Below are 12,500 nucleotides of genomic sequence, written 5' to 3'. Positions count from 1 at the left end.
CAAAGTGTGTTTTCACCCTCTGGGGCAGAGTGGGTGGACACCTTACTAGTGCAGTGGACACCGCCTCAATGTTACAGTGTAGAGAGTGACGCCATGTGTGTATGTCCTGTGTACTGTGACCCGTGTTGTCACATGGAGAACATTACAGAGGGTCACAGACTCACGTGTCACCAAACAGCCACCGACACCATGACATCATCTAGCCGAGTCTTCCTGTCATGTCCTATCCTAAGCCCCTCAGGGCTGCAGACTGTTGTCTTTTAGTGGCTTTGAAAATGGGTGGGTTCGTGTGTGTGCGTGTGTGGGTTCGTGTGTGTGTGTGTGTGTGTGGGTTTGTGTGTGTGTGTGTGGGTTTGTGTGTGTGTGTGTGTGTGTGTGGGTTCGTGTGTGTGTGTGTGGGTTTGTGTGTGTGTGTGGGTTCGTGTGGGTTTGTGTGTGTGTGTGTGTGGGGGTTTGTGTGTGTGTGGGTGTGGGTTTGTGTGTGTGTGTGTGTGGGTTCGTGTGTGTGTGAATAACTCCTGTCTGTCTCTTCCTTGGCTCTGGTGTTACAGAATGGAACCGTGTCACTGAGACCAGAGGGACTACCACAACATCCCCTCCTGCCACTCTCTATCATGACCTCAACTTTCACTGGCTTTATCACCCATTTCACTGTGAGTGTGTAAGGCAGCGCCCGGCACCTCTCTGATTCAGAGGCGTTCAGTTGTACAACTGTGTGTTAGTGTGTACCGTGTGTGTGTGTACGCAGCTGGCTCTCTGATTATTTAAGTAATGATTAAAGTGGTGTACTAAGATCAACAAGACCAAGAGAGATTCCATTGAATCCCAGTGTTCTCTAGGAAGCTGGCTGTGGTCAGTGTGCAGAAGGGTGGTACTCTGAGAGAGGCAGTTCTAACACATTAAAGACATTCTGCTTCCACTGGTGTCTGATTCACACAGTCACAACGATGTGCTGTGAGAATAATTAAAACCCCAAAACCCATGTCCAGTTGAGACAGCTACAAAGCTAGTCCATGATGTTACCCCAGGGCTCTACAGGGGTTAGAGAGAGGGACTGTTACCCCAGGGCTCTACAGGGGTTATAGAGAAACTGTTACCCCAGGGCTCTACTGGGGTTAGAGAGAGACTGTTACCCCAGGGCTCTACTGGGGTTAGAGAGAGACTGTTACCCCAGGGCTCTACAGGGGTTATAGAGAAACTGTTACCCCAGGGCTCTACTGGGGTTAGAGAGAGACTGTTACCCCAGGGCTCTACTGGGGTTAGAGAGAGGGACTGTTACCCCAGGGCTCTACTGGGGTTAGAGAGAGGGACTGTTACCACAGGGCTCTACTGGGGTTAGAGAGAAGGACTGTTACCCCAGGGCTCTACTGGGGTTAGGGAGGGACTGTTATACCCAGGGCTATACAGGGGTTAGAGAGGGACTGTTATACCCAGGGCTCTACTGGGGTTAGAGAGAGGGACTGTTACCCCAGGGCTCTACAGGGGTTAGAGGGGGACTGTTACCACAGGGCTCTACTGGGGTTAGAGAGGGACTGTTACCCCAGGGCTCTACTGGGGTTAGAAAGGGACTGTTAAACCCAGGGCTATACAGGGGTTAGAGAGAGAGACTGTTACCCCAGGGCTCTACATGGGTTAGAGAGAGAGACTGTTACCCCAGGGCTTACTGGGGTTAGAGATAGGGATTGTTACCCAAGGGCTATACATGGGTTAGAGAGAGAGACTGTTACCACAGGGCTTACTGGGGCTAGAGATATGGACTGTTACCCCAGGGCTATACAGGGGGCATTGAGGGACTGTTACCCCAGGGCTCTACAGGGGGCAGAAAGGGACTGTTACCCCAGGGCTCTACTGGGGTTAGAGAGAGGGACTGTTACCACAGGGCTCTACTGGGGTTAGAGAGAAGGACTGTTACCCCAGGGCTCTACTGGGGTTAGAGAGGGACTGTTATACGCAGGGCTATACAGGGGTTAGAGAGGGACTGTTATACCCAGGGCTCTACTGGGGTTAGAGAGAGGGACTGTTACCCCAGGGATCTACAGGGGTTAGAGAGAGGGACTAATACCCCAGGGCTCTACAGGGGTTAGAGGGGGACTGTTACCACAGGGCTCTACTGGGGTTAGAGAGGGAATGTTACCCCAGGGCTCTACTGGGGTTAGAAAGGGACTGTTAAACCCAGGGCTATACAGGGGTTAGAGAGAGGGACTGTTACCCCAGGGCTCTACAGGGGTTAGAGAGGGACTGTTACCCCAGGGCTCTATGGGGGTGAGAGAGGGACTGTTACCCCAAGGTTCTACATGGGGTAGAGAGAGGGACTGTTACCCCAGGGCTATACTGGGGTTAGAGAGGGACTGTTATCCCAGGGCTCTACAGGGGTTAGAGAGAGAGACTGTTACCCCAGGGCTCTACATGGGTTAGAGAGAGAGACTGTTACCCCAGGGCTTACTGGGGTTAGAGATAGGGATTGTTACCCCAGGGCTATACATGGGTTAGAGAGAGAGACTGTTACCACAGGGCTTACTGGGGCTAGAGATAGGGACTGTTACCCCAGGGCTATACAGGGGGCATTGAGGGACTGTTACCCCAGGGCTCTACAGGGGGCAGATAGGGACTGTTACCCCAGGGCTCTACAGGGGTTAGAGAGGGACTGTTACCCCAGGGCTCTACTGGGGTTAGAGAGAGGGACTGTTACCCCAGGGCTATACATGGGTTAGAGAGAGAGACTGTTACCACAGGGCTTACTGGGGTTAGAGATAGGGACTGTTACCCCAGGGCTATACAGGGGGCAGAGAGGGACTGTTACCCCAGGGCTCTACAGGGGTTAGAGAGGGACTGTTACCCTAGGGCTTTAATGGGGTTAGAGAGAGGGACTGTTACCTCAGGGCTCTACTGGGTTTAGGGAGAGGGACTGTTACCCCAGGGCTCTACAGGGGTTAGATAGGGACTGTTATCTGGGGGTTACCTGGGCCTCACTCTGGCTTACTTTAGGGTTAGAGGGAGTGGACCAGGGTCGATTGGATTGGGGAAAAGTGGAGAGGGGTGTTGGGGGGGCTGCACTGATGACCCTGAGTCTGTAACCCCAGAAGGAGCGGGAGACAGTTTGAACCCCCAAGCCTCATCTGGTTCTGGTTAGACTGCTCTGTAAGTCACAATTAAATAGTTCAATCCATTTACTGCAGCCCTGCGGATTCCTTAATTTCATTAATAAAAAATAACACTGTATGCAATTACTTTTTTGGCTCTAACAATGAACCCCTTTATCATCATGATCAATGATCAGATAATGTGTGAGTTGACCAGGTCATGTAATCAATCAACCTGATCACTGAGTTTTCCATATACGTAACATTACAAAAATCATAAATTTTCTGTCCAAAAATGATGAAGAAAAATGAATCCATGCTTTTGGCCCTTCTAGATTAGACTACTCTCCAGCTACCCGGATAAAGCACTAAATAAACTTCAGTTAGTGCTAAACACGGCTGCTAGAATCCTGACAAGAACCAAAACATTGATCAGATTACTCCAGTGCTAGCCTCCCTACACTGGATTCCTGTTAAGGCATGGGCTGATTTCAAGGTTTTACTAACCTACAAAGCATTACATGGGCTTGCTCCTACCTATCTTTCTGATTTTGGTCCTGCCGTACATACCTACACGTACACTACGGTCACAAGACGCAGGCCTCCTAACTGTCCCTAGAATTCCTAAGCAAACAGCTGGAGGCAGGGCTTTCTCCTATAGAGCCCTTACCCTTGGTAGACTACCCTTACCCGTTGTAGACTACCCTTACCCTTGGTAGACTACCCTTACCCGTGGTAGACTACCCTTACCCTTGGTAGACTACCCTTACCCGTGGTAGACTACCCTTACCCTTGGTAGACTACCCTTACCCTTGGTAGACTACCCTTACCCGTGGTAGACTACCCTTACCCTTGGTAGACTACCCTTACCCTTGGTAGACTACCCTTACCCTTGGTAGGCTACCCTTACCCTTGGTAGGCTACCCTTACCCTTGGTAGGCTACCCTTACCCTTGGTAGGCTACCCTTACCCTTGGTAGACTACCCTTACCCTTGGTAGACTACCCTTACCCTTGGTAGGCTACCCTTACCCTTGGTAGACTACCCTTACCCTTGGTAGACTACCCTTACCCTTGGTAGGCTACCCTTACCCTTGGTAGACTACCCTTACCCGTGGTAGACTACCCTTACCCTTGGTAGACTACCCTTACCCGTGGTAGACTACCCTTACCCTTGGTAGACTACCCTTACCCTTGGTAGACTACCCTTACCCGTGGTAGGCTACCCTTACCCTTGGTAGACTACCCTTACACTACTATAACGATAGCTGGTTCAACAGCTCTGGGATTCGATCCAGCAACCTTTCGGTTACTGGGCCAATGCTCCAACCACTAGGCTACCTGACCGCCCACAATTCACATAGGCATACCTGCCGTGTACACTCCATTTGGGCTTTATCCCGCTCTATTTCCAAAGAGCACCTCTAGTCCGGTTACCAAAGACACCCTCCTCCAGACATAGTTAACATGTTCAGTCCTATAAATCCATATCAACGGAAGGCCTAGGATATATCTTGCTTTATTGAGAACGTGCCTCACTAACACAATACAATTAATGGAAGCCCTGGGTTTTTTTTATTTGAGGAGAAGTGTGATGTTCAAAGGCTTATACTCGTTGAAGCCAATTACAACAATGTTGACTGTCAACACCTCAAACACAGGATGTATGTTTTATTTATTTGTACTGTTGCTATCACTCGTTACTGTAGCCAATGCTATTTAATAAACTGTAGTATCAATCCACAACGGACTAGGATTCCCCCAGTCCAATTGGATTTGATGACAACGCAGAGACCGTCAGTAACCTACAGAACTGGAGACAACAGCGTGCAGTTTTAAACCCTGAAACACCTTGATTGTCCAGTGAGTCACCAAGCCCTCGTCACACCTACAACTTGGTAATTCATCAAAACAGAGCCCTTTCGCACACACCGCTAGCTATTGCGCTCATACTTTAATTCCGTTTATATTTCTCACACATTCCCGGACCTATAGCTCCTATCACCACCAATTAGATTTACCAGGTTTGTTCAAATAGAGACGTTTATGTTGGTGTTTCCTTTATCTTGGGAGTTACCTCCACCTCACTCGAATGCTTTTTACTGATGTACTTCCCTGACTATTTGAGTTATGAGTGCTCAACACGGAAGGATTTGGTGTTAAATCAGGTATGATGAGCTGGTAATAGCAGCAGCGTACCTTCTATGACACAGTGTTCTGGTATGGGGATCTGTTGGACCATCACAGAACAGAACTCTTTGATCTTCTCCATGTTGTCCCTCAGGTGGCTGTACAGCTTGTCCTCTTTCCCGGTGTCCCTATTCACTCCTCTCCTTCCTTCCCCCTCTCCCTGTCCATCCCTCTGTTCCTCACGGGGCGTGGCCGGATGGGTGGAGGGAGACAGGGAACTCACATTGGTTAGCTCCCTCTCAGTGGGAGAGGTGTCTAAGTTTTCCGTTTGCTGATTGGGTGGGGACACTGAGAGCAATGCGTCAGATGTTAGCTCCACCCCTTCTCCATCCTGACCACTCTCAGAGTTGATGGACCGTGACCTCACAGCGTGCAGAGCCAGACTCTTTGACCTGAGGTAGACACACACACACACACACACACACACACACACGTCAACCTCAGTTATGGTAAAATAACATATTCATAAGGTGATAATATATTGTAACAGCTTCACACAAGACATTTAGAAGTGATGTTAACCTGTAAGACACTTGAATCCAGTGTTATATGGGAGAAAGTAAAAGAGTACTACAGAAATAAGTTGTTGTTTTGTCTTGAGTCTGGGTTTTTTCTTTCCTTTTCCTGTACTGTTGTTGATGTGTCCATTTTGTTTCAACATTTTAATAATTCTTGCACTGATATCCTTTAATACTTCTGGTTGTATGTTCAATTTCAGTAAAGTCATGTGTGCTGACATAGATATGGTGTTGTTATAGACTCACCTGTTACATCTCATAGATATGGTGTTGTTATAGACTCACCTGTTACATCTCATAGATATGGTGTTGTTATAGACCCACCTGTTACATCTCATAGATATGGTGTTGTTATAGACTCACCTGTTACATCTCATAGATATGGTGTTGTTATAGACTCACCTGTTACATCTCATAGATATGGTGTTGTTATAGACTCACCTGTTACATCTCATAGATATGGTGTTGTTATAGACTCACCTGTTACATCTCATAGATATGGTGTTGTTACAGACTCACCTGTTACATCTCATAGATATGATGTTGTTATAGACTCGCCTGTTACATCTCATAGATATGGTGTTGTTATAGACTCACCTGTTACATCTCATAGATATGGTGTTGATATAGACTCACCTGTTACATCTCATAGATATGGTGTTGATATAGACTCACCTGTTACATCTCATAGATATGGTGTTGTTATAGACTCACATCTCATAGATATGGTGTTGTTATAGACTCACCTGTTACATCTCATAGATATGGTCTTGTTATAGACTCACCTGTTACATCTCATAGATATGGTGTTGTTATAGACTCACCTGTTACATCTCATAGATATGGTGTTGTTATAGACTCACCTGTTACATCTCATAGATATGGTGTTGATATAGACTCACCTGTTACATCTCATAGATATGGTGTTGTTATAGACTCACCTGTTACATCTCATAGATATGGTCTTGTTATAGACTCACCTGTTACATCTCATAGATATGGTGTTGTTATAGACTCACCTGTTACATCTCATAGATATGGTGTTGTTATAGACCCACCTGTTACATCTCATAGATATGGTGTTGTTATAGACTCACCTGTTACATCTCATAGATATGGTGTTGTTATAGACTCACCTGTTACATCTCATAGATATGGTGTTGTTACAGACTCACCTGTTACATCTCATAGATATGGTGTTGTTATAGACTCACCTGTTACAGCTCATAGATATGGTGTTGTTATAGACTCACCTGTTACATCTCATAGATATGGTGTTGTTATAGACTCACCTGTTACATCTCATAGATATGGTGTTGTTACAGACTCACCTGTTACATCTCATAGATATGGTGTTGTTATAGACTCACCTGTTACAGCTCATAGATGTGGTGTTGTTATAGACTCACCTGTTACATCTCATAGATATGGTGTTGTTATAGACTCACATCTCATAGATATGGTGTTGTTATAGACTCACTTGTTACATCTCATAGATATGGTGTTGTTACAGACTCACCTGTTACATCTCATAGATATGGTGTTGTTATAGACTCACCTGTTACATCTCATAGATATGGTCTTGTTATAGACTCACCTGTTACATCTCATAGATATGGTGTTGTTATAGACTCACCTGTTACATCTCATAGATATGGTGTTGTTATAGACTCACCTGTTACATATCATAGATATGGTGTTGTTATAGACTCACCTGTTACATCTCATAGATATGATGTTGTTATAGACTCACCTGTTACATCTCATAGATATGGTGTTGTTATAGACTCGCCTGTTACATCTCATAGATATGGTGTTGTTATAGACTCACCTGTTACATCTCATAGATATGGTGTTGTTATAGACTCACCTGTTACATCTCATAGATATGATGTTGTTATAGACTCACCTGTTACATCTCATAGATATGGTGTTGTTATAGACTCGCCTGTTACATCTCATAGATATGGTGTTGTTATAGACTCACCTGTTACATCTCATAGATATGGTGTTGTTATAGACTCACCTGTTACATCTCATAGATATGGTGTTGTTATAGACTCACATGTTACATCTCATAGATATGGTGTTGTTATAGACTCACCTGTTACATCTCATAGATATGGTGTTGTTATAGACTCACATCTCATAGATATTGCGTTGATATAGACTCACCTGTTAAATCTCATCTCTCTGTATTCCTCTCTAGCGGCTTGTCCCATGCTGTATCTGCGTTGGGGTGTAGTTGACCCACCGTCTGTCTCCCCTTCTCCCCCCTCATCCCCCATCTTCTCCTCAAACGCCTGGATCTTCACCTGCAGTCGCTGCTCTGACCCCCTTCCAAACCCCCCTGCACCCACACACACACTGGCCTCTGGGGAAGGAGGGCCTTCTGATTCCTCTTCAACCCTGAAACATACAGAGAGAGGAAGGGGTGTAAAGTAACAACCCTGAAACATACAGAGAGATACAGGTGTAAAGTAACAACCCTGAAACATACAGAAAGAGGAAGGGGTGTAAAGTAACAACCCTGAAACATACAGAGAGATACAGGTGTAAAGTAACAACCCTGAAACATACAGAGAGAGGGGAAGAGGTGTAAAGTAACAACCCTGAAACATACAGAGAGAAGAAGAGGTGTAAAGTAACCACCCTGAAACATACAGAGAGAAGAAGAGGTGTAAAGTAACCACCCTGAAACAAACAGAGAGAGGAATAGGTGTAAAGTAACAACCCTGAAACATACAGAGAGATGGGAAGAGGTGTAAAGTAACAACCCTGAAATATACAGAGGGGTAAGAGGTGTAAAGTAACAACCCTGAAACATACAGGGAGAGAGGAAGAGGTGTAAAGTAACAACCCTGAAACATACAGAGAGATGGGAAGAGGTGTAAAGTAACAACCCTGAAACATACAGAGAGAGGAAGGGGTGTAAAGTAACAACCCTGAAACATACAGAGAGAGGAAGAGGTGTAAAGTAACAACCCTGAAACATACAGAGAGAGGAAGGGGTGTAAAGTAACAACCCTGAAACATACAGAGAGAGGAAGAGGTGTAAAGTAACAACCCTGAAACATACAGAGAGAGGGGAAGAGGTGTAAAGTAACAACCCTGAAACATACAGAGAGAAGAAGAGGTGTAAAGTAACAACCCTGAAACATACAGAGAGAGGAAGAGGTGTAAAGTAACAACCCTGAAACATACAGAGAGATATAGGTGTAAAGTAACAACCCTGAAACATACAGAGAGAGGAAGGGGTGTAAAGTAACAACCCTGAAACATACAGAGAGAGGAAGAGGTGTAAAGTAACAACCCTGAAACATAAAGAGAGTGGAAGAGGTGTAAAGTAACAACCCTGAAACATACAGAAAGAGGAAGGGGTGTAAAGTAACCACCCTGAAACATACAGAGAGATAGAAGTGTAAAGTAACAACCCTGAAACATACAGAGAGAGGGGAAGAGGTGTAAAGTAACAACCCTGAAACATACAGAGAGAGAGGAAGAGGTGTAAAGTAACAACCCTGAAACATACAGAGAGAGGAAGAGGTGTAAAGTAACAACCCTGAAACATACAGAGAGAGGGGAAGAGGTGTAAAGTAACAACCCTGAAACATACAGAAAGAGGAAGGGGTGTAAAGTAACCACCCTGAAACATACAGAGAGATACAGGTGTAAAGTAACAACCCTGAAACATACAGAAAGAGGAAGGGGTGTAAAGTAACAACCCTGAAACATACAGAGAGATACAGGTGTAAAGTAACAACCCTGAAACATACAGAGAGAGGGGAAGAGGTGTAAAGTAACAACCCTGAAACATACAGAGAGAAGAAGAGGTGTAAAGTAACCACCCTGAAACATACAGAGAGAAGAAGAGGTGTAAAGTAACCACCCTGAAACAAACAGAGAGAGGAATAGGTGTAAAGTAACAACCCTGAAACATACAGAGAGATGGGAAGAGGTGTAAAGTAACAACCCTGAAATATACAGAGGGGTAAGAGGTGTAAAGTAACAACCCTGAAACATACAGGGAGAGAGGAAGAGGTGTAAAGTAACAACCCTGAAACATACAGAGAGATGGGAAGAGGTGTAAAGTAACAACCCTGAAACATACAGAGAGAGGAAGGGGTGTAAAGTAACAACCCTGAAACATACAGAGAGAGGAAGAGGTGTAAAGTAACAACCCTGAAACATACAGAGAGAGGAAGGGGTGTAAAGTAACAACCCTGAAACATACAGAGAGAGGAAGAGGTGTAAAGTAACAACCCTGAAACATACAGAGAGAGGGGAAGAGGTGTAAAGTAACAACCCTGAAACATACAGAGAGAAGAAGAGGTGTAAAGTAACAACCCTGAAACATACAGAGAGAGGAAGAGGTGTAAAGTAACAACCCTGAAACATACAGAGAGATATAGGTGTAAAGTAACAACCCTGAAACATACAGAGAGAGGAAGGGGTGTAAAGTAACAACCCTGAAACATACAGAGAGAGGAAGAGGTGTAAAGTAACAACCCTGAAACATAAAGAGAGTGGAAGAGGTGTAAAGTAACAACCCTGAAACATACAGAAAGAGGAAGGGGTGTAAAGTAACCACCCTGAAACATACAGAGAGATAGAAGTGTAAAGTAACAACCCTGAAACATACAGAGAGAGGGGAAGAGGTGTAAAGTAACAACCCTGAAACATACAGAGAGAGAGGAAGAGGTGTAAAGTAACAACCCTGAAACATACAGAGAGAGGAAGAGGTGTAAAGTAACAACCCTGAAACATACAGAGAGAGGGGAAGAGGTGTAAAGTAACAACCCTGAAACATACAGAAAGAGGAAGGGGTGTAAAGTAACCACCCTGAAACATACAGAGAGATAGAGGTGTAAAGTAACAACCCTGAAACATACAGAGAGAGGGGAAGAGGTGTAAAGTAACAACCCTGAAACATACAGAGAGAGAGGAAGAGGTGTAAAGTAACAACCCTGAAACATACAGAGAGAGGAAGAGGTGTAAAGTAACAACCCTGAAACATACAGAGAGAGGGGAAGAGGTGTAAAGTAACAACCCTGAAACATACAGAGAGAGGAAGGGGTGTAAAGTAGCAAATGTCTTAGCCAGTGTTTTCTCTCCCTATCTCTCCGTCTCTCTCTGTGTCACACACACTAGACCGGATAGGACTGGTGCTGGGCTGGAATGCTGCACATGAGGAAAGAGACAGATCGGACCTGAGAGAACTGGGCAGACCAGCTCACCTCTGGATATACACACACACACACACACACACACACACACACACACACACACACACAGAAAGAGAGGAGAGAGAGAGAGAGAGAGAACAGTGGAGTGGCCACTCTCTCCTACCATGTCAACCCCTCCACTCGTCCGCTGATTGAACACTTTCAAATGCCCTTTGTTTGCCTCCCTCCTCATCCTCTCTGTTCTTTTTTCTAATAAACCCTCCCACATTTCTCCCAGTCTTTATTTTCCAAAGAGAGACCCCAAGCAAAGCCTCTGGAAGCCACTGATACATAATGTTCCTGGAGAAGGCCGTGTGTGGTACCATTCCCAGAACCCATCAGTAACACAATCATATAGACAAATGTGCCCCCCCCCACACACACACACACACACACACGCACACACATACGTCCACACACACAACATCAGTAAAACACGTCCTTATTTTTAAGCAGTACATTTTTTTATGAAGTTTTTGATTCACAGAATCGTAATTGCAAAGAATAACATGAGATTAGTGGTTTTGTTTTGTCATTGTAGGTTGGCTGGGCAGAGAGAGCGATGGGGTTACAAACAGAGGTTCTGCCTCTGTAGTAAAACACACATGGTGGTAATACAGCGAATGGTCCATGTGGGTTCAGAATTAGATTGAAAGATTCAAATCAATGTTTTAGGGATGTTAAAAGGGGTTGCAGTGCCACACTTTCCATTCCATGACCCATTTCCCTACGACATGCGGCGGCTGAGTTTGTGTACAGTTTTGTGGGGCCTGTCTACAATACATTTTTTTTATAGTCTGGCAAAATAAGTGTGTGTGTGTGTGTGTGTGTGTGTGTGTGTGTGTGCATGTGCGTGAGTGTGTGTGTGTGTGTGTGTGTGTGTGAGTGTGAGTGTGTGTGTGTGAGTGTGTGTGTGTGTGTACGTGCATACCTTACCTGCAGTTGATGGTGGTGTATGTCTCCAGTAGTCTGGCTATAGAGGTGAAGCTGTTACTCATCCTGTAGATGTCTTTGGCACAGCCTCCCAGGATGGAGGTGTATCTGTCAGTCAGGGCTCTGATCTCCAGCAGCAGACTGTAGTGGAAGCTGTGATCCATACTGCCCAGCAGAGACACTAGGTACGCCAGGGAGCTACGGGCCTGACGCTGGGGGAGAGAGGGGGCAGGGAGGGGTAGAGAGCAGAGATAGGGGAGAGAGAGGGGGCAGGGAGGGGGAGAGAGAGGGGAGAGAGATGGGAGAGAGAAGGAGAGAGATGGGAGAGAGAGGGGGCAGGAAGGGGGAGAGAGAGGGGAGAGAGATGGGAGAGAGAGGGGGCAGGGAGGGGGAGAGAGAGGGAGAGAGAGAGAAAGAGAGGGGAGATAGGGGAGAGAGGGGCCAGGGAGGGGGAGAGAGAGGGGAGAGAGAGGGGAGAGAGAGAGAGGACAGGGAGGGGGAGAGAGGGGAGAGAGAGGGGGCAGGGAGGGGGAAAGGGGAGAGAGAGGGGAGAGAG

General features: G+C 45.9%; 1 protein-coding gene across 1 annotated transcript in view; it reads right to left on the bottom strand.

Moving 5' to 3' along the window:
* The window catches only part of LOC110507223 (ventricular zone-expressed PH domain-containing protein-like), a 156,891-nt gene that overhangs the window by 44,390 nt on the left and 100,001 nt on the right, over positions 1 to 12,500 (bottom strand). The window contains exons 7-9 of the mRNA XM_036965017.1: positions 11,948 to 12,156; positions 7,962 to 8,195; positions 5,278 to 5,660 (exon numbers count right to left, since the gene is read on the bottom strand). Of these exons, the coding sequence (XP_036820912.1) occupies positions 5,278 to 5,660; positions 7,962 to 8,195; positions 11,948 to 12,156 (826 nt within the window). The remainder of the gene's footprint in view (positions 1 to 5,277; positions 5,661 to 7,961; positions 8,196 to 11,947; positions 12,157 to 12,500) is intronic.

The sequence above is a fragment of the Oncorhynchus mykiss genome, chromosome 27 (assembly GCF_013265735.2).
Source record: "Oncorhynchus mykiss isolate Arlee chromosome 27, USDA_OmykA_1.1, whole genome shotgun sequence".
Lineage (NCBI taxonomy): Eukaryota > Metazoa > Chordata > Actinopteri > Salmoniformes > Salmonidae > Oncorhynchus > Oncorhynchus mykiss.
This window is presented reverse-complemented; position numbering and strand designations above follow the sequence as displayed.